At 40.4% G+C, this 20,404-nt stretch overlaps 1 protein-coding gene across 5 annotated transcripts in view; it reads right to left on the bottom strand.

Annotated features, from left to right (window-relative positions):
• Nucleotides 1–20,404, bottom strand: part of TUT7 (terminal uridylyl transferase 7) — a 61,947-nt gene that overhangs the window by 5,635 nt on the left and 35,908 nt on the right. For 3 of the 5 annotated variants that reach the window (XM_039219807.1, XM_039219811.1, XM_039219808.1), the window contains 11 exons: nucleotides 20,170–20,273; nucleotides 19,456–19,545; nucleotides 18,970–19,083; nucleotides 18,719–18,796; nucleotides 17,867–18,044; nucleotides 13,282–13,329; nucleotides 13,106–13,197; nucleotides 11,132–11,247; nucleotides 9,683–10,008; nucleotides 7,641–7,717; nucleotides 7,201–7,264 (listed from right to left, as the gene is read on the bottom strand). In XM_039219807.1, coding sequence (XP_039075738.1) covers nucleotides 7,201–7,264; nucleotides 7,641–7,717; nucleotides 9,683–10,008; nucleotides 11,132–11,247; nucleotides 13,106–13,197; nucleotides 13,282–13,329; nucleotides 17,867–18,044; nucleotides 18,719–18,796; nucleotides 18,970–19,083; nucleotides 19,456–19,545; nucleotides 20,170–20,273 — 1,287 coding nt within the window. The remainder of the gene's footprint in view (nucleotides 1–7,200; nucleotides 7,265–7,640; nucleotides 7,718–9,682; nucleotides 10,009–11,131; nucleotides 11,248–13,105; nucleotides 13,198–13,281; nucleotides 13,330–17,866; nucleotides 18,045–18,718; nucleotides 18,797–18,969; nucleotides 19,084–19,455; nucleotides 19,546–20,169; nucleotides 20,274–20,404) is intronic. The other 2 variants (XM_039219809.1, XM_039219810.1) reach the window with 2 other exon arrangements.

Below are 20,404 nucleotides of genomic sequence, written 5' to 3'. Positions count from 1 at the left end.
TTAGCTTTCATAAAATTACCTTACTATGATACATTACTATGTAATTTTTGGTTATATACTTAAAAAGGAATGACAATAACTGAGTGGCACTGTTGTAAAATATCTTCCATTCCCTAAAAAATTATGTTATTTTTAATATCATAAAGACTACTGAGGTTTCTCAATGGTTACCAACTATAAAAACAAAAGATTAAAAAAAAAGTTAAGGAGCATTGTTTGATTCTTGCAATAAGTAGTATTGATCCACCCATACATGAATGCATGGAGAAATCCCATCTATCTCATTGAATGGCAGGCATGTTCAGTAAGTGAATATAAAAATTTGGGGATCCCCTGAGTGGCTCAGTTGGTTGAGCATCTGACTCCTGATTTCAGCTCAGGTCATGATCTCACAAGCGTGGGATCAAATCCCATGTCCGACGCCATGCTGAGCATGGAGCCTGCTTAAAATTCTCTCTTTCCCCACTGCCCTCTCTCCCTGACTTGTGCAAAAAAAAAAAAAAAAAAAAAAAAAATTCACCCATAAAAAGGTCATTTTTAATCAAACTTTGTAACATTTGTTTTGATCAATTATATATTCTAATGCAAAAGCTCAATTTAGAAGAAATTTTTATACTTTGATACAAAGATTAAAAACTCAATTTATATATAAATAGTTACAGATGAGTAGGATAGGCTGATTAATAAAATACTGGAACTTGAATCTTTTTTAAAGATATCAGTTTTAAAAAATTTTACATTTATCTATTATTTTTGAGAGAGGAAGGCAGAGAGAAAGGGGAATAGAGGATCCAAAGAGAGCTCTGTGCTGACAGCAGAGCTCCTGATGTGGGGCTGGAACTCATGAACTGCATATCATGACCTGAGCTGAAGTCAGAGGCTTAACCAACTGAGCCAAACAGGTGCCCTTTAAAATTTTATTTTTAAGGAATCTCTATATTCAACATGGGGCTTGAACTTATAACCTGAGATCAAGAGTCACATGCTCTACCGACTGAGCCACCTGGGCACTCCTAAAATGCTTGAAATATATATGATAAAAATATACCACCTTAAGATAGAAGTAAAACAAAGGGATTCAAGGAGGAAAGTAAAATGATATGAAATTTCTGCCTGTTAAACAGCTGTAAATGAATGGCTGCTCATATGAAAAAGCATATTTATTTCATTGGATACATTTAAAACTAATTGATAGGTTTTATTTTAAAATATCAATATTTATTTTAAAAGACCCCAGGAATCATCACATGCTTTGCAATTCTGATGAAAAATTTAAATGTCAACTTAAAAATATATGACAGGTATGGGCTTTCTCCATTTTGGGGGAGACTATGAAACCAAAAGAAGTTTTGGAGGACACTGACATATCAAATATTTGAAAATAGTCCATTAGTAAGGAATGTTAAATAAATAATGGCATATTCACATACTAGAATATCAAGAAGGGTATCAAAAAGAATGATCTGTACTCAACAATCAGGTCTCCCCATATTGCTTACAAAGGTACTGCTGTTGCTTTATTTTTCAAGATATTTTATTTTTAAGTAATCCCTTCACCCAACTTGGGACTCAAACTTACAACCCTGAGATCGAGAGTCACACGCTTTACTGACTGAGCCAGCCAGGTGCCCTTATTTCTATTATTTTAAATTTACTATCATAAAGACCTTTTTTTTTTTTTAATTAGTAGGCTTTTAAATTCTGGTCAAGGGAAAAAGTTCTAATTGAATATATTATCATCATGAGGGAGAAAAGATACCACCAATCTCCTAAAACATCTCCAGTTTTTAAGATTTCAAACCATGAGATTAAAATGGAATAAATGAAGAGACAGATTTCTTTTAGTTGAAATGTAGTTTTCTTTGCAAAACAGGAGAGGCTTAAGGAATAGATAAGTGTTAGGTTTTTGAGATTCTCATACTGAATACATTGTTACATGTAAACCAGAGTAATTCACTTAAGCATAAAAATCAGTTGATGACTTGGTTCCACAACCTCCACATACTCCTGTTTGTTGTTAAACCTCCAGTATATATTTGTCCTGTAAGTCATAAGAGGTAAGGAACAGCGCGACAGGAGGTGTTGTTTACTCCAGTAACAAGGCAGTGCTAACTCGAGGGATAGTATGTGCCAGATGCTGTGTGAAGGGCTTTATGTAGATGAAACTAATGCTTACAATTGCTCTGTGAGGTGTTAGCCCCAATTTATGAATATGGAAACTGAGGCACAGAGGATTGGTAAGCCAGCAAATGGTTGGGCTGTACTTCAAACTCAAGTATGTCTGACTTGAAAACTCATATTCTTGACTACTCTATTTAGTCTTCCTTGTTTTTTCAAAATGAGTACACCTGTTATCAATAAAACTCAAGGGACATCTAAGGCACTGTGTTAGCTGTGTGTGTGAGAGGTGCAGGGAAGTCCATCATAGCGAAGAAAAAGGGAATTCATGGAATTGTCTATTCACCGCTCTTCTCATTTGGGAGTTAAGAACTCTAGTAGAAAGAAATGGCAAGTCAGGAAAGAGAACTTGGCTAAGTACTTATTATGGGTTGGGTGTTTGAATCTCAGGGTCTGATGAGCTCAGTGGTGTTGTCAGTACTTGTACAAATGAGACATCTGGAGCCCAGAGAAGCTGGTCTCTTGCCTGCAGTCAATAAGGCTAATGTGAGAGAACAGGGGCTGTCCCCCCAGCGGTTTGCTGGGGGGCTACCTGCGCACTGTGGAAAAGTGCAGCTCTGGGGAAATTTAATACTACTCACAGTTGAGACATACTTCAGATTTATAATATAGATAACTTGGATAAATTCACTGTGGGTAAATTTGACAAGTCTTAACAGTTGTCATGTACTTACTTGAAAAGTTTAATTAAGATGGATTTTATTTTTATTTTTTTATTATTTTTTTTAATGTTTTTTTTTTTTTTATTTCTAGGAGAGAGAGAGAGAGAGACAGCGTGAGCAGGGGAGGGTCAGAGAGAGAGGGAGTCACAGACTGAAATAGGCTCCAGGCTCTGAGCTGGCAGTCAGCACAGAGCCCGACGCGGGGCTCGAACCCACGAACCGTGAGATCATGACCCAAGCGAAAGTCGGACGCTTAACCGACTAAGCCACCCAGGCGCCCCAAGATGGATTTTAACCACCCATAAATGTTTTCTATTTTTTTTCTGGTATGAAATAGACAGGTTTATTGTAATAATTTTTCTTCAGTAGTAAGTTCAAGTTTTAAGTTTTACAGTTGCTCAAAATGTTTATAAATATGTAAGTTCTTTATGCAGAAGATAATTACAGAAATCCGTATTGTCAACTGGTAATGCCTTTTCCAGGTATATGTCCAGATGTCCAACATCTGTATTCTTCCCCCACTTATAATTTATAAAATCAGAATAAACTTCTACTTTCAAGATGTGTGAAGGCCTTCAGCAGGAGCCAGGCTGATGGACGCGGTGTAAGAGTACTGACGCAATCACCACCCCTACAAACCTCTGCTCTGCTCGCTACACACAGGTGCTGCTCTAAGTGCTTTTACATAGAATTCTCAACATCCCTGCAAGTCAGGTATGATTATCCCCTTGAAACAGATGAGGAAACTGAGTCAAGTGGAGGCAAAGCAGGTTTTTCAAAATCAAAGAGCTACAAACCACATCCTGCAATCTGACTGCAGAGGTGATGTTCTTCAACACCCTGACCTTGGCAAAAGTAGCAGCATCTTGACAAAGGAAGGACTGGTATTTATCCTATGTGTAATGTTCTGGAAGTATGTGTTCAAGGCTGAATCTTGTAAAAACAACACTATTTTGGCTTGTTTACATACAGTAATTCTGTGACCCTCAAACTCTCAGAGGCTCTATGGGAAGTGATCCCACAAACTGCAGTGGCTCTGTTTCCCATATGTGGTTTTCAGAGGCCACTTGTCACCCTCGTCCTCTGTCCTTCATGGTTATTCTCATTGTCCATCAAATCAGCTCATGATAGGGTCCCGTTCCCATTCACTTCTATCTGGTCTTAGGGGTTTTCGCACCAGAACTTTTCTTGTTCTTATGTTCATGCATTTCGATGAGAACAATTACATCTTCCCAGGAAACAGCTGTTCCTATATTTTCTCATAGAGCCTCCTGAGTTTACCTTTTTGCAGACCATTCCCTTTTTAGGTAAGGGGAGTAATTCTCTCAAGATTTCTGATTCTTTCTCTTTGAATTACCTGATCTTACTCTACCAACCTAACACCCATGCCTCTTAAGTTGTAATTATAAAGAGATATGATGCCACTTTAAATGTTTTCTCCAATCATTAAACAAAACAAACCAAAAAAATTCCTCCTAGATAGCATAAAAAAATGGCTAATCCTATTAGATTATTGTATATACTTGAGATAATTCATCTTCATACTGACAGAAATGGAAGTAGCTAAATAATTTAATTATTCCATTAATTTTTCTCTTGTTAACAACATTCAAAGTAGAGACAACCAAACATTCCCCTCCTGGACCTCTCTTTGCTTTCCCAGGGTGAGGTCGCCGCACACGGCTGCTTATTTCAGGCCAGGTAGGTGAGCGCAAGGAGGTGCTCTCTCTACCGCGGGGCTCAGAAGGTGGCCCCAGAAATGGGAGTGCTATTTCTCAGTGATGGCAGAGACAGCTTTATCTCTCACATTCTACCTAACACAGTCTCTTTCCAATCTAAAAACAGTGTGCACACATTACATATACAACATATAAGGACTGAGCATAAAATATGTGAGTTGTTTTACCCTACATACAAAAATGTCCAGTTATATCAATGAAGTTTTAAAATTTCAGAAACTTTTCTCAGAAACTGTACAATCAAGTTAAAAAGACTACACATGCTCTATTTGCTTATATAATTTCCCTTCTTTAAACCTACTTTACTGAACGACACACACACACACACACACACACACACACACACACACACACACAGCAAAGTTACTAACAAGGTCTTCAGGCCAAAACTCAGAATATTTGTATCAAGTTTAGAGTTTCATCCCTTCTTACTAAAAAAAAAAAAAGCTAAAAAAAAGTTCCTCAGTATATTAAAGTTACCTTGTTTTTCCTCCTCACCCCATCCCCCTCAATTTCTCCCCTTCCCTTTCTAGACCAAAAGCATTCTTGAAACACCAGAGAAAGGCCTTCAGAGCCTCCTGATCTTGCCTCTCTTTGAGCACCTGTCCACAGGCCTGTGGGCCGGAACGGATGCTAGGAGGTCTGGTTGCCCAGACTGGTTCCAGCTTTTCTCCCCAGAAACCCCCACAATCAGATTTTGTCCACTCCAGAGGAAGTGCCCTCTTCCGAGTCCCTGATGACTTGTGCACTGCCACATGCAATGCTTACTGCTCAGCCTACACCGCCCCAGTCTTCCCAGCAGCAGTTCCCACATATGGCCAAGCCCTTCTCTGAGGCCCCTTCTCCCCTGGACTCCAGGAGCTGGCGCTCTTGTTCCCTCACTGACTGCTTTCTGTCAGTCTTCTTTGTTTATTTTGAGGCTCTACATGCTTTTCTCTTTTCGTTTTACATTTACTTCCAAGGTGACCCCACTCCTACCAGGCCTTCAAACTCTCTCTGCCCTGACAATACTCAAGTCTCTATCTTCAGCCTAGGCCTCTGCTCTGAATGCTCAGCTAGTACATCTCACTGGCTACCTGGCATCTCTACCCGGACACCCGGCAGTCCAACTTACATGGCTAAGTCTGGACTCCTTCCCCAAATCTATATTTCCTCTTTCTTGGCACAGGAAGTCCCACCTCTAGTCTAGTTGCTCAGGCCAAAAATTGCTCAGCGTCATCTCTGGTTCATTCTGTCCTATGCAATCATCGAACCCAGCAACACACCACGTTGGGACCACCTTCAGCATATCCAGAGCATGACCAGCCCTCATGTCCCCTGCTACTTTCCCCGCCTAGTGTGAGCCAGCAAGGGCTCTCCCCTGAGCTCCAGCATGAGCCTCTCGTGGCTCTGCTGCTGCCCTCACCTCCGCCCAGCCTTTTGCAATGGGAACCTTTGCCATCAGAATTCCCATAATACTGCCTGTGCTCCAAACCCTCCAGCAGCCATCAGTCTCCTGGAGAGAATGAAATCCATCCCTGCCAGTGCTGCTGTCGACCCTGATCTCGCCTCCCACCACCCCTCCCTGCTCACACCACTCAGTGACATGGCGGTACAACGGTGGTTTTCATTCTGTGATAACAGGCTAACTCCAACTTCCCCTGACTCGCCCCTTCTTTGATTTCTTTGCGTAAATGTTACTTCATCAGAGATGCCACATCCCTATCCAGCATTCCCTTCTCCATCCCTGCTTGTGAGTCTTGGCCCCTGTTGCCACAGGGAATAGTTACGTCTCTCTTCTTTTTTTTTTTTTTTTTTAATTTTCTTTTTTATTTATTTCTAGGAGAGAGAGAGAGAGACAGCGTGAGCAGGGGAGGGTCAGAGAGAGAGGGAGTCACAGACTGAAACAGGCTCCAGGCTCCGAGCTGGCAGTCAGCACAGAGCCCGACGCGGGGCCCGAACCCACGAACCGCGAGATCATGACCCGAGCGAAAGTCGGACGCTTAACCAACTACGCCACCCGGGCGCCCCAGTTACGTCTCTCTTCTGACAAGGATGTGGAGTATATGAGAGAAGGGGCTCTGCTGGTCCACCACTGTATCAGCAGTGTTGAGGCCCATGCTCTGTGCTTAGAGGCTGGGCAGGAGAGAGAGGGAGGGGTGGTGGCTTAATCAGTATTTATTGAAGGAATGAATAAATGACGCAGCTAGGAGAGAGAGGGAGAGGAGAGGGAGAGGGGGAGAGAGAGAGAAAGAGGAAGGGAGGAGTTCAGGCCAACAACTTCTTTCTTTCCTACTTTTGTGTATGGCAAATAGTCTCATGAGGAGAATATACTGCTGACAAGACAGTGGCAATTTCAAAGCAGAAACAAAAAGTGTGGAAGAGGAACAAATAATTAAAGGGTATGGTTCTTACTCAGGGATGACAGAGGAATCACCTTAGAGCACCGATAGCACAGGCCTGACTGAGCCTCACCACTGAAGGGTGGGGGCAGGGCAACTCTTTTTGTAAAAGTTCCCCAAGTGATTCTGATGTCCAGTCCCTGTTAAAACCACATAGTCAAAGGAAGCATCTCAAAAGGCATGTGGTAAACTATGCAGTAAATAAAATAACACATATTTGTTTTTTTAAAACCCACATACCTGACTGGGGACTCAAAAATATGGTTGTTTTTTGTTTCTTTTTGTCTTCATGTAAAAGCACTGCCTAAAAAATGAAATAGACTGGTTTACAAAATTGAAAGGAAGAGCATCTGAAACAGCCTTAACACTGTAACCATATCCAAAGAGGGCTGAAATTAGGCATGTGTAAGGCAGAACTTTGCAAGTTAACTGAAAAGCAGAACAGAGACTCAGGAAGCCTGGAAGCGCCCCTGCCATCCGGTGCCCAGCAAGCCTCACTACACGCTGCGCTGCTCGGGGGGCCGAGGGAGGAGCTGCAAGGGTTAGCCAGAAGGAAGAGGCCAGGGCCTGGTGCGGCCAAGCACCTTGCTCAGGGCCTGGCGCAGAGCGGCTAGCACTCGGCAAGTGTGCACTGGACAGATGAGCCAAGGACTTCCCGCTCAGGTCTGAACTAGGTTTACCTGAGCAAAGGTGCCAGCTGGTCTCAAGAGGCTAGGTGGAGAAGGGGATCCAAACACACAATCTGATTTAGACATACCTGAGGAAAAAATCAGCACTTTTTGTTCTCACTTTAAAATGAAAGCAGCAGCCCTGTTTTCAAACTTTCACAGAATAAGTTTCTGTGGATGTGACAGAAGCTCCCACTTAGTACAATGCGTGGACAAAATCACGTATTTGAAGAAACGAGATGGGGCAGCATAATTTTCGGACAGGAAGAAGCAACTGATTCACCTTGAGTCGCTGCTGGAGGAAATGCCCTAAGCTCTACTCCCACTCTCCCTTTCCCATCTACCCATCCCTGCCCCAGGACCCCTCTGGCTCTCCTTCACGTCCTGCTGCCCCTGTAGCCTTCCAGAAGCGCTGCTCTACTTGGAGAGCTTCACTAGCAGACAGTGCAGAACCTGCTACCAACTGGGAGGAAGAAACCCATCAAAGCTGGGGGAATGCAGAGGCATCGCTTCACCTCTGCGTTGTACCCAAGAGGGGCATGATGATAATGTGCTTCATGCTACTAGTAAACACAGACCACCCATTCTTCAGAAGGGTCTACAAAAGTAACTTAAGTAGAACTTCATTACGTCTTATCTATACTGTTTCCAGTTTCCTCATCTGTAAACTGGGGTTATCAATACCACATCTCATGGGGCTGGGGAGAAAATCAGAAGAGATTGCCCACGTAAAGTACTTAAAATAGTGCCTGACTCAGTGAATGTTAGCTATGGCTATTATTTTCTCTTAAATAGATTTACCTCTTATGATTATAAAAGTTCTGGGATATATCCCATGTCAGGGCCCAACAAGTTTGAATTTAAATTTGTCTGAGTTCCTTAGAAGTAGGGCAAGCTGTAACTTCCATAAACACCGAAGTCCTATTTTAAAACCAATAATTAAATAATTTAAAAATATACATTCCATATAAAGCTCCTTAAAAAAAATAAGTGCTCTAAAAATTTTGTCTTTAAAAAAAGAGACACTATATTGCTGCTATGATATAATAAAACGGAAGAGAGGTACTAGTGTTCCAGGGACAATGACCGTAGAGTATTTTAAAGGAACTGTCAGCAGTGCTGACTTTTTCCCCCTGTCCATACGCATATGCAATTGAGGACAGGTACACGAACGGTTACTGCTTTAATCTAAAAAATGACTTCCCCGGGTTTCTTTTCTATGCCAATCAGATTCCATCCACTCTCTCAGGTTTGTTCTGAGAAACAAAGTGAGGGGTGTGTAAACCATTTTGTAAATCCTAACTTATTATATGTACATGGAAGGTACCCCCACTGCTAACAGTCTGTTAAAAAGATGCCCACAGTGGACACTTTACCCATTTAATAGAAAGGGTCAGTGCAAATCCAACAACTCAAAGGGACAAGAAGTATGGATGATTTTCAGCTATGGACTGGTCATCTATTTTTCTTCATCAAAAGTGTAACTATGCTCGCTGCAGGAAAGTATTAAAATTGGAACATCCTCCATAATTCTCTTCCGCAGTTTGAACCACCAGTCACTGTGTAACAGGGCTCCTTCTGGTGCCTTTCCTAGGCACGTGCATGTACACAGTTAACAAACAGTACCAGTGGCTCACTATCACAGCCCAGGGAATGAGAGAATTCAGCTGTGCCTCCCCCACGGCCAGTCAGTGCTTCCACTTCCAGAGTGCACCTACTGAGAAGCGAAGCTCAGGCGGCAGCGTGTTTTCTGGTCACTCAGACTACATTTTATAGGCAGTGGAGATGACTGGGTTTTTCCATTTACTGATAATCTTAGACAAGTCAATCGAGTGACTTTTATAAGCCTCTAGAAATGAAACCGGGAGTAAGTTTAAGACATACAGAGGGTCAGAATTAAAGGGGAGAGAGGGTTCACTTTCTTCAAAATGAAATCTTCTTCAGTAAGTAGATTTGTTAAAGAAATAAATAGATCTAAAATAGTAGAAGACTTTAAAAGAGAGGTTTCCCTTGAGATGCGAGTGCAAACATCGAGGTATGACTGGTATCCATACCTGGAGAGCCTTTAAATTGTGGGCATTCCTTTTTAATGTGCCCTTCTCTTCCACAAATAAAACAACGTTTTTCTCTTAAGTCTTTGTCATCTGGCCTCTTCCATTTTTCCACTGGTGGCCTGAGGATCTTCTCTCTGCCCAGGTCGACAGCCGTCCTCACTGGCTTGGCTTTCTGAGGCGTGCACTGCACGGGCTTATCTTCCTTCATTGACACCTCCCTCTCTGTGTGCTTGTTCTGAATGTCTTTGTCCTCTTTGCCCCTCTTGTCTTTGTTCTCGGGGTATCTTTGGTTCAGGGTATCTTCCTGATCACGCCGCCGCCTCACTCTAGAAGATGATATATAACACCAGTAGGAAAACTCTAAACAGAAACTTGACAAAATACTAAGAGCACTCCAGGTTTGGGAGATAACTGGAAACAGAAAGTGTCAGAGGGAAAAACAAGAATTCAACAAATTTAACTCCATCTCCTCTATCAAGAAGCAACCTCAGGGTGATGGCATAGATTTTCTGTTTGATTTTTACAATGACTCTAGTGCCATAAAACCGGTGTTTGCAGTTAGCGGAACTCCCTGGTTTAGTACCTACTGTGTTATGGACGTGATGAAGCTCAAATTAGCCTTGGGGTGGTTTCTGGAAACTCCACGGCCCATTCTTTATTAGGCACTAGAAATTCGAGCTACGGAACTTTCAGTTCACAACGGAACAAGGGTTAGAAGGAGATTTATGTTCTTAAAATGTTAAAAACATTTCTTTCTTGCCCTATCAGTGACCAGTGACTATTATCTCAATAAAAAAACAAAGCACTAAATAAGAGCCTCAAATTCCAGATGATGCCTTATTTTAAGTAGCATGTTTTTAAATGAGAGCATTATTGTCCAGCTAAGACCACCACACCACCCAAAACAACAGTCTGTCCCAAGGAAGCAACCAAAACTTCCCCTCTCCCCCCCTTCCCCCCCACAGCAAACATCACCAGAAGAAAGCACGGTGACCAAACTGAGTGGCTTTGCCACAGCAATTATTAAGGGTTACACTGCATACAAGTGAAGGGTCCCATCTGGCAATACACTGCACATAAGTCTGGTACAGCCCAGCTCCTGTACACTGAAGTGTCACTGATGCCCTGAAGGAACTCATTTTACTTTCCTCATTTCTTCTTTCATTCCTGTTGGAGGCTGGTGGCTGAATGGCTGAGTAATGACTAGGGCAGTGACCAAAATGAGGAAAGGGGATCAGGCCTGGAAGACTGTCATCTGGACATCTGAGGGACTACTGGTCAACTGTGCTTAAAGGCATGTTTTAAATCACTTCATATTCAGTGTAAAACATCATTTATCTGAGAACTGCTGGATTTAATACAAGTTTATTTTCCGTTACAATAGACCCTCATTTAAAAATTGGTACAGTAAGAAAAAAACAGAACCACCCCTTTTGAACACTGACTTACTTTCTCCTCATAGGACAATCCTTCATGAAGTGTCCAATTTTCCCACAAATTCGGCAACATCTATCATTTGGTGCCAGCTCTCCTTCAGTGAGCACTTCAGGGTCAAAAAAGTACTCCTAGTGGAACATACATATAGAAAACTATGAACGAGGGGCCCCTGGGTGGCTTAGTCGGTTAAGCGTCCGACTTTCGCGTAGGTCATGATCTCGTGGTTCGTGGGTTCGAGCCCCGCGTCGGGCTCTGTGCTGACTGCCAGCTCAGAGCCTGGAGCCTATTTCAGAGTCTGTGTCTCCCTCTCTCTCTCACCCTCCCCTGCTCACACTGTCTCTCTCTTTCCTGGAAATAAATAAATAAAAATATTAAAAAAAAAAAACTATGAACGATTATTGTGAGGTCAAAACACAACAGCTAACCAGGTATCAACTGGAAACCCTCTTTTTTAAATAATGATTATTATACTGCTTCAGGATAGTTTTACCTAAACTTCATGTTGGTTTATTCCTTTCTGTCATGCAGCCCACGGTTTAACCCTAACCACAAAGGGAGCCTGTTTTTCCAGGACACTTATAAGAGCATTACACATGCCTGTGAGTCGGCTTCCCCAGGACTTAGGGGGGAGCTGAGGCTAGGTACAAAGGGTTCACTTTCTCATAAAATGAAAAGCCTAAAACCCAATAAACTGAGGATTATGATTTGCATTACACGGATTATGTACAGCAAAAGAAAGGAGCTATGAGCTGTTGCTCTGTTTTGTTCTGGCTTTGGAGAAAAAATATCAGAAGAAAGGAAAGACAATGTCTGGAGTGACGCCTCCTTGCCACTGAAATTATGGTAAGGACCAGGAGCCTGGGCACCACCTGAGAGCCTGCAAGAAATCCAAGTCTTAGGACCTACCCTAAATCTCCTGAATGAGAATCCCCAGGAACAAAACCCCTGAGAGGATCTGCTGGGTCAAGTTTCAGAAGCCTTGGTAAAGGACAGCCATGGCATATCTAACCAACATGAGATGTACAGATGTGATCCAATGCTGAGTATATACCCACACTCTTAGTACACTCATATACTTAAGACTCATTTAAAAAGTCTTTTTTGAGAAAACTAATGAAGGAAAAAGAATTATTTTTAACAGAAAATCCTCTAGTTCCTAATAACCTCCTTTTCGCTTACTGAAGGGAATTTTTGTAGTGCAATTTGGTTTTGTTTTTAATGAGTCCACTTCCATAAAAATTTTGAGCATCAGGTTATAGGACACCAAAGAGCTTGCCAGCACAGGTGATGCGTTCTCTCTCCTAGTCCCACTAAGAAATGTATTGCTCTCAAGTAGACTGAAAGATCTAGACTTCACATGAGGAGGTGGAGGATCATCAGCTTGCGCGAGCCAGGCCTGGCAGAGGCTGGCACAGAGCTGAATGCTGCTGGAACAGCAGTGCCATCTACATGCGCCACCAAGGAAAAGCACCAGTGCCAAAAGGTCTATTATCCCACCCAAATTCCACTTCTGGCGGTTTCTCTCTGTTCTCCTGATAAATGGCCTCAGAACTAGAATGGTTTAAAAAAGAATTTAGGGATTACTTTGTATTGCAACTGTTTACCTTGGCCAGATTCACCAGACTTTCAGAGTATTTATTACTGGAGTAATATGTACCAATTAGGTGCTTGATATAGGCTTTTATTTTTTATTTTTCAAACAAACTTAAAAAAAATGTTTTTAATGTTTATTCACTTCTGAGAGAGAGAGAGAGAGAGAGAGAGAGACAGACAGAGCATAAGTGGGAGAGGGGCAGAGGGGAGACACAGAATCTGAAGCAGACTTCAGGCTCTGACCTATCAGCACAGAAACTGATGCAGGGCTTGAACTAGTGAATTTTGAGATCATGACCAGAGCTGAAGTCGGACGCTTAACCTACTGAGCTACCCAGGTGCCCCAATAAAGGCTTTTAGATTTGTTTTTTGGTATTTCCAATGGACGCTTACCATTTTTGAGGGGTAGTCCTTCGGAAATCCTTTGACTGGAATACCAAATACTCTTCTACCATTAATAAATGCTTTCATTATAAAATTTGTCACTGAGAAGAAAAGAGTTAAGTGCTCAATTAGATGGATTAAAAGGAAAAGAGACCACATTAACATTTATAAACAAAGCAACTTACTTTTCCTTGATAATCCAGCTCCAAGATTGTGATTCAAATCAAAAGGATCTACATAAAAAAATTAATGAGAACAAAAAAGATAATGAAATAGGAAATGCCACTATTCATACATTAAGGTGAACATAAAAGATGGAGGAAGTATTACATACTTTATCATTAATAAAAGTTCAGTTGACCCTTGAATAACATGGGGGATAGGAATACCAACCACCTACACAGTCAGAATTCCACGTACATATTTAGAGTCCCACAAAACTTAACTACTTATAGCCTACTCATGACCACAGCCTTCTCTATAACATAGTTAACATATATTTTATGTATGTATTATATACTGCATCCTTATAATAAAGTAAGCTAAAACAAAGAAAATGTTGGGGCACTTGGGTGGCTCAGTCAGTTAAGCATCCAACTCTTGGTTTCGGCTTGGGTCATGATCTCATGATCCCACGTCGGGCTGCTTGGGATTCTTTCTTCCCGTCTTTCTCCCCCTGACCTGCTCACTCACTCACTCTCCCTCAAAATAAATTTAAAAAAATTTTGAGAAAGAAAAAAAACATTAAGAAAATCATAGGAGGGGCACGTGGGTGGCTCAGGTCATGATCTCACGGTTTGTGGGTTTGAGCCCTGCGTCGGGCTCTGTGCTGACAGCCAGCTCAGAGCCTGTAGCCTGTTTCGGATTCTGTGTCTCCCTTTCTCTCTGACCCTCCCCTGCTCACACTGTCTCGCTCTCTCTCTCAGAAATAAATAAAAAATTTTAAAAAAAAGTAAATCGTAAGAGAAACTATATCTACAGTACTATACTGTATTTATTGAAAAAAAACCTCACATTTAAGTGGACCCACGCGGTTCAAACTCATGTTGTTCAAGAGTCAACTGTATTAAATGGCTTCTTTTTTAAGGAGTTCAAATGTGTAATACAGCTAGGTAATATATATTCCTAAATAGAAGTCAAGTGCTTTCTCAAAAGTGTCCATCAGAAAAGAAGGTGTCACTTTATGTTTAATTCCACATAGACTCTTTCCTTTAATGAGGAGTTGCTTCATTTTAAACAACAAAATATTGTTTGGAGAAGACCTATTAGTCTAGTATTCTCTAACAGTGATAGTTTGGGAGGCATATCAAGGTCACAAATAGATGTAAAACATTGTAGCACTGGATATTCCTGCTAACTAACAAGCATTTTTAAGGATCACTTCAGTCATCCTGGAAATCATAAAACACTTATAAGATAATTTAAGACACATACACACCTGTCCTCTGCTACCCAGACCTCAATTTTTAGTAAAAGTTTCATGAAGGACTCCGATATGATCTTAAATGTGTACATCTTAAATGCATTAGATAAGTATATGTATGTTGTGCTCTGGAATATTATTTATTAGATGACCCAGAAAGTGGTAGGAATGATGGGAAAAAATGCTGATGTCTAAGATTTAGTCAAGATCTGAATAAACTAGTTCATGAAATAAAGGGAGGTAAAGCAGTATTTTTAATTTAAAATACTATTTCATTTATGATTTAAAGTATATATATATAATAATTCATGCTTTGAATATTTAATTATTTCCAATAAATGCCTAAAGATATTCAAGAAAAGCAAAGGAAAAAAAACTCAAACCCTTTCTGAGGATTATTAAGAAAATGAAGGACTGCATGTACATAGTATATACGAAAGGAATCAAGATGGGGCATCTGGGTGGCTCAATCGGTTAGGCATTCAACTCTTGGATTTCAGCTCAGGTCACAATCTCATGGTTCATGATGGAACCCCATGCTGGGCTCTATACTGACAGCATGGAGCCAACTTGGGATTCTCTGTCTCAGTCTCTCTCTCTCTGGCCTTCCTTCACTCTTTTTCTCTCTCATAATAAATAATCATTTATTTATTTTTTTATTATTTTAATTTTTAATGTTTTATTTATTTCTGAGAGAGAGAGAGAGACAGCGTGAGCAGGGGAGGGTCACAGAGAGAGGGAGACACAGAGTCTGAAGCAGGCTCCAGGCTCTGAACTGTTAGCACAGAGCCCAACACGGGCCTCGAACCCAAGAACCATGAGATCATGACCTGAGCCGAAGTTGGATGCTTAACCAACTGACCCACCCAAGCACCCTAGACAAACATTTTTAAAAATCTTTCAAAAGAGCTAAAGAAGGGGCGCCTGGGTGGCTTAGTCGGTTAAGCGTCCGACTTTCGCTGATCTCGCGGTTCGTGGGTTCGAGCCCCGCGTCGGGCTCTGTGCTGACTGCCAGCTCAGAGCCTGGAGCCTGTTTCAGTCTGTGACTCCCTCTCTCTCTGACACTCCCCTGCTCACGCTGTCTCTCTCTCTCCTAGAAATAAATAAAAAACATTAAAAAAAAAAAAAGAGCTAAACAAGTAAAATGAGGCATCTTTCTGGTTGTCCATTATGCTTTTAATGTACCATAAGTGGGGCACACCATTCGGGATGCAGACTCACTACCATGTTACTGGAGTATAGAAAACTTCACTCAGTTTGACCCTATATTAACAACTGCTTTCAGAAGGTTTGATTTGGTCAGGCTTTCTTCTAGTGATTTGTTATGTGTATTTTTGGTTTGCTTAATGCAGCAGAGATAATACAATATTAAGCTACTGTATAATAAAAAACATTACTGCCACCACCACCCCTGAAATTCCTCCATTCTAGAATAGCTGGTTTAAAGTCTTCCTTCTAAGGGTGCCTGGGTGGCTCAGTTAAGCACCTGACTCTTGATTTCAGCTCAGGTCATGATCTCATAGTTTCATGGGTTCGAGCCCCAAATCGGGCTCTGCGCTGGCGGCATGGGGGCTGCTTGGGATTTTCCCTCTCTTTGCCCATCCTCTGTTCATGTGCTTGTATGTGCACTCTCTCTCTCAAAATAAATAAATTTTTTTAAAAAGTCTTCTTTCTAATTTAGTCTATTACTAATGGTTCATCTGAAAGGAATGTAAAAATGAGAAGATAATGAGGCTTCAAAAAATTAAAAACAATATATGAACAATTGGAGACGATAAGGACCCACTGTGATAATGGAAAGGTTTAAGACAAAGTTCTGTTTTTGACATATGAGACCCTCAAAAGTTAAAATCATATCTAATGCCATAGTGATCTGAATTTAATTTTACAAATGTTTACAGTATTTTAATATTGCCAATAGACAGAAGTAATGATGTAAACATAACCTAAAGTAACACACATGAACTAGCTAATATCAGTATATTTAAAAAAATAGATTAAAATCAATAAAATATTTCTTAAGCCATTTCGCAGTAGAGTTTTAAGCACTTAAACTCTATTTTGACCCTAAAATTAAAATCCCACAAATTGGAGGGGTGCCTTCGTAGCTCAGTCAGTTAAGCGTCCAACTCTTAGTTTTGCCTTAGGACACGATCCTGGGGTTATGGGTTTGACCCCCATGTTGGGCTCCATGTTGAATGTAGGCTGCTTGGGATTCTCTTTCTCTCCTGCTGCCCCTCTCCCCTACTCGTGCTTGTGCTCTCTCTCTCTAATTAAAAAAAAAAAAATGTATATATATATACATATATATATATATCCTATAAACTGGAAGTAAACAATCAACTACAAACATATATGGCCTATGGATCCTTGCATTCAATGGAAGAAAAGGCTTCAGCATGGGCGAAAGAAACCCCAAAGTTTATATATAATTACTTCTAAGTAACCTCCTTCATCAATAAACAGCAAATAAGGATCTTGAAAATTCACTTAGTGTCCACTTTTCAAACCTTCAATTTGCAAGGTGTTAAAAACCCCACACACTCTTTTTTTTTTAAGTTTATTATTTATTTTGAGAGAGAAAAAAAGAGAGAGAGAGGGAATGCACAGCAGGGTAGGAACAGAGAGAGAGAGAGAGAGAGAGAGAGAGAGAGAGAGAATCCCAAGCAGGCTCTGAGCTATCAGCACAGAGCCCGATACAGGGCTCAAACTCAAAAACTGTGAGATCATGACCCAAGCTGAAATCAGGAGTCAAGTACCTAATCAACTAAGACACCCAGGCACCCCAAAAGTCCCACTCTTTTAAAGCTTCCTTATCTCTATTGCAAACATATTCTCCAGTAAGTGTTCAACAAAAGTCAAAGATGTGTCACAGTCAAAAGACTTCTGAGGTGGCGAGAGGCCCCACAGGAGGACACCAGTTACTTAAAAATAAGTCTTTTTTTTTTTTTTAATGCTTATTTATTTTTGAGAGAGAGAGAGAGAAGGAGACAGAGCATGAGCAGGGGAGAGGCAGAGTGAGACAGGGACACAGAATCTGAAACATGCTCCAGGCTCTGAGCTGTCAGCACAGAGCCTGACATGGGGCTTAAACTCACAAGCCATGAGATCATGACCTGAGCTGAAGTCGGGTGCCCAACTGACGGAGCCCCCCAGCGCTCCTTAAAGTAACTCTTCATGAAGGAAACAGACAAGTCTGCTGATGCGGACTGTAACAGAATGGCAGTGCAGCACATCCCAGCTGGTGGCCCCCTGCCATCTTGAAGAGCTCTGCAGGAATGAAGAACAAGGCCCTCCTAATTCAAACTCTATATTCTATTCCGTTTTGAGTTTCATTTTATTTGTACCTTCAATGACAATGTATTTTGAAGTCCATTGTTTCTTAAAAGTTGTAAGCAGACTTTTTCTCCTGATGCTAATAACATGTTCTTTAAAATCAAATTCCTCTGTGTAGAATCGAAGAAGTCCCAACCATAGCTGCCCAACAGATTCTGTATTTTTCCCATATTCTGGCCAATAGGTGGGCTAGAAATAGAAGAGAACAAGAGATATCATGCTCTATAGTAAAATGTTAATATCTATCTTCATTTGTATCTCAGGGAGTAAGTTTGGACTTATTTTAATTAACTGGAACTTAAATACATAAAAATATAATTATGAAACTTTTCCTTCACATTTTAAAATACCATTTTCATGAGTTTATTAATTTCTACCCTGTAACTTAGACACAGGGAGAGCTCAGAGTTTTAAATGTCAAACCCCAGAGTGCATGTTTGTGGAAGAATCTGGAAGTACATTTTAAGAGCCTTGATGATGCCTGGGTTATTAGATCTTTGAACTCAGTCTTTCCAGACGGTTTGTAGAAAGCCACTTAGCAATATTTGTTCACCTGGAATAAAGCTACACAGCCATTTGGAATTAACAGGCATTAAAGAAATCCTACACACAGTCCCTGGAAACTCACAGTCCCTAGAAACTCACCTAACTTAATAAAAATGTTTTCATTTTAATAAAATTTTATTTTATTAAAATGAAAACATTTTCAACTTCAAAGAAAATATCTGTATGTGCTATTTTACTATCATAATATAAATAAATATAACAAGTGATAATATAGTTGTTGACCATTACACCATAGCATAGTACAGCTAACTTTTATCAAGGATGTAAAAAAAAATCTTTACTCTTAAAATACGTACCAGTTCATCTATTTGATCAAAAAAATAAATATTCCAGCCATCAACAAATATTTCAGGTTTCTTTTCACCTTTGTATATCTGAAATTAATTTTTAAACTATTAGTATGGATTACAAATTTAATGCATTGATACAAAAACTTGTAGGAAAATAGTTACAAATTTAACTACAGAACCACAGAATATTAGAGAAGGAAGAGGGCTCAAAGATCACCCAGTTTTACAGATGAGAAACACAGTTTTTTTACTAATACCTCTTGAAGGACAGGAATGACTGGTGGATTCCTCTGCTGGAGGAAATATAGCACCATGAGCGTGTATGCGTATGACGATAAGCTTCCTCTAGAAGCATCACCAATATCACACATCTAGAGGGAAGGAAAACGAGGAACAGATCACCAAAGTCTCCTACTAAATTTGCTGCTTTCTGTGATCACTGAAAGTAACGTGCTTCTACAGGGCATTAACATAAAAGTTACATTTTCAAATGCTAAAATGTGCCAACCAAACAAGATCAACTGAAAGGATGTCAAAAACAAAAATCCCCAACCATCAGTCTCAGTTGGTCATATGTAAAACTTAAGACGACAAAATTTTAGCTTGCCACGGTAGGGTTCCCAAAGTAGTTAAAGGAAGCATTTAACATGGCTGTGGTTCTTTAAAAAATACAGACTTGTTTTCAACTAGGTTTGAAGATGCAATGAAATCTCCTAATGAATCACAACAGGAAGCCTACTCACCTTTGTAAATACTTTCATGGTATAGCATAAATATTTCACTCTGGGATCAATGGCTGAATAAGCAGATAAGAGCCTTGTGTTATGAAGGGCCTGTTAAAAGGAAAATTGTAAGTTACCAAACAGAAGAAAAAAATTTTAACTGGAATATTCTGAAAAGGTTTACAGTGTAATTCACTTTAGATTGAAGACATTTAGGCTGAAACTACTATTTTTCCCCAAAGATGAACTTCATTAACTTACTATATAATAAGAATTATAAATGACATCTGAGCTCATGACTTCCATGTTAATATGTCCCCAGTCTGAACATTCCCAGAAATAAGGGCTATTGAAATAATCCCGTCTAAGTAGATGAAAGGATCCCCCACTTCACCCTGGCTTTATTTAAACTGAATGCTTGTAGTGTCCCGAAAAGGTCCAGAAAGCCCTGCAGGAAGCCAAGTGTGAGTCGAAAGACACATACACAATCCAAGATTAAAATAAAATTCAAGTCAAACAGAAAGCACCTGCCCCTCTGACCTCATTTTAAATAAATACTAACTTAACTCTGTTATGCCGCTAGTCTCAGAATACTGCCAGGCAAATGGCAAGCACTCCTAATGAAAATAACGAATAAGATCAAAGGAATGGCTTAATTTTACTTGATACTTTGTAAACTAAGAGTCATTCATTCCCCTTCATTTCCGTAAAGAAAAGGCCTGGAGAAAATCTTACCAGTGTGTTATACAAACTGATGTCCACCTCCAGACCACTTCTTAAATGGAAGAACTTTACAATTGGCACCTTTGCTGTTGTAATAGGCAAGATGTTTCTAAGACCTAGGTTGGAAATAAGAAGTATTGTTAAATACAGCAGCTGGGGCCATAAGCAGTTCTTATGTTAATGTCTCAAAATAAGATGATGTAAACTGAAATCTGGCTAGGTTCACTGCAGTCACTAGGACTACTCG

The sequence above is a fragment of the Hyaena hyaena genome, unplaced genomic scaffold (genome assembly GCF_003009895.1).
Source record: "Hyaena hyaena isolate Hyena2069 unplaced genomic scaffold, ASM300989v1 scaffold_841, whole genome shotgun sequence".
NCBI lineage: Eukaryota > Metazoa > Chordata > Mammalia > Carnivora > Hyaenidae > Hyaena > Hyaena hyaena.
Note: the sequence above shows the minus strand (reverse complement) of the source record. Positions and strands in the feature narration are given on the sequence as shown.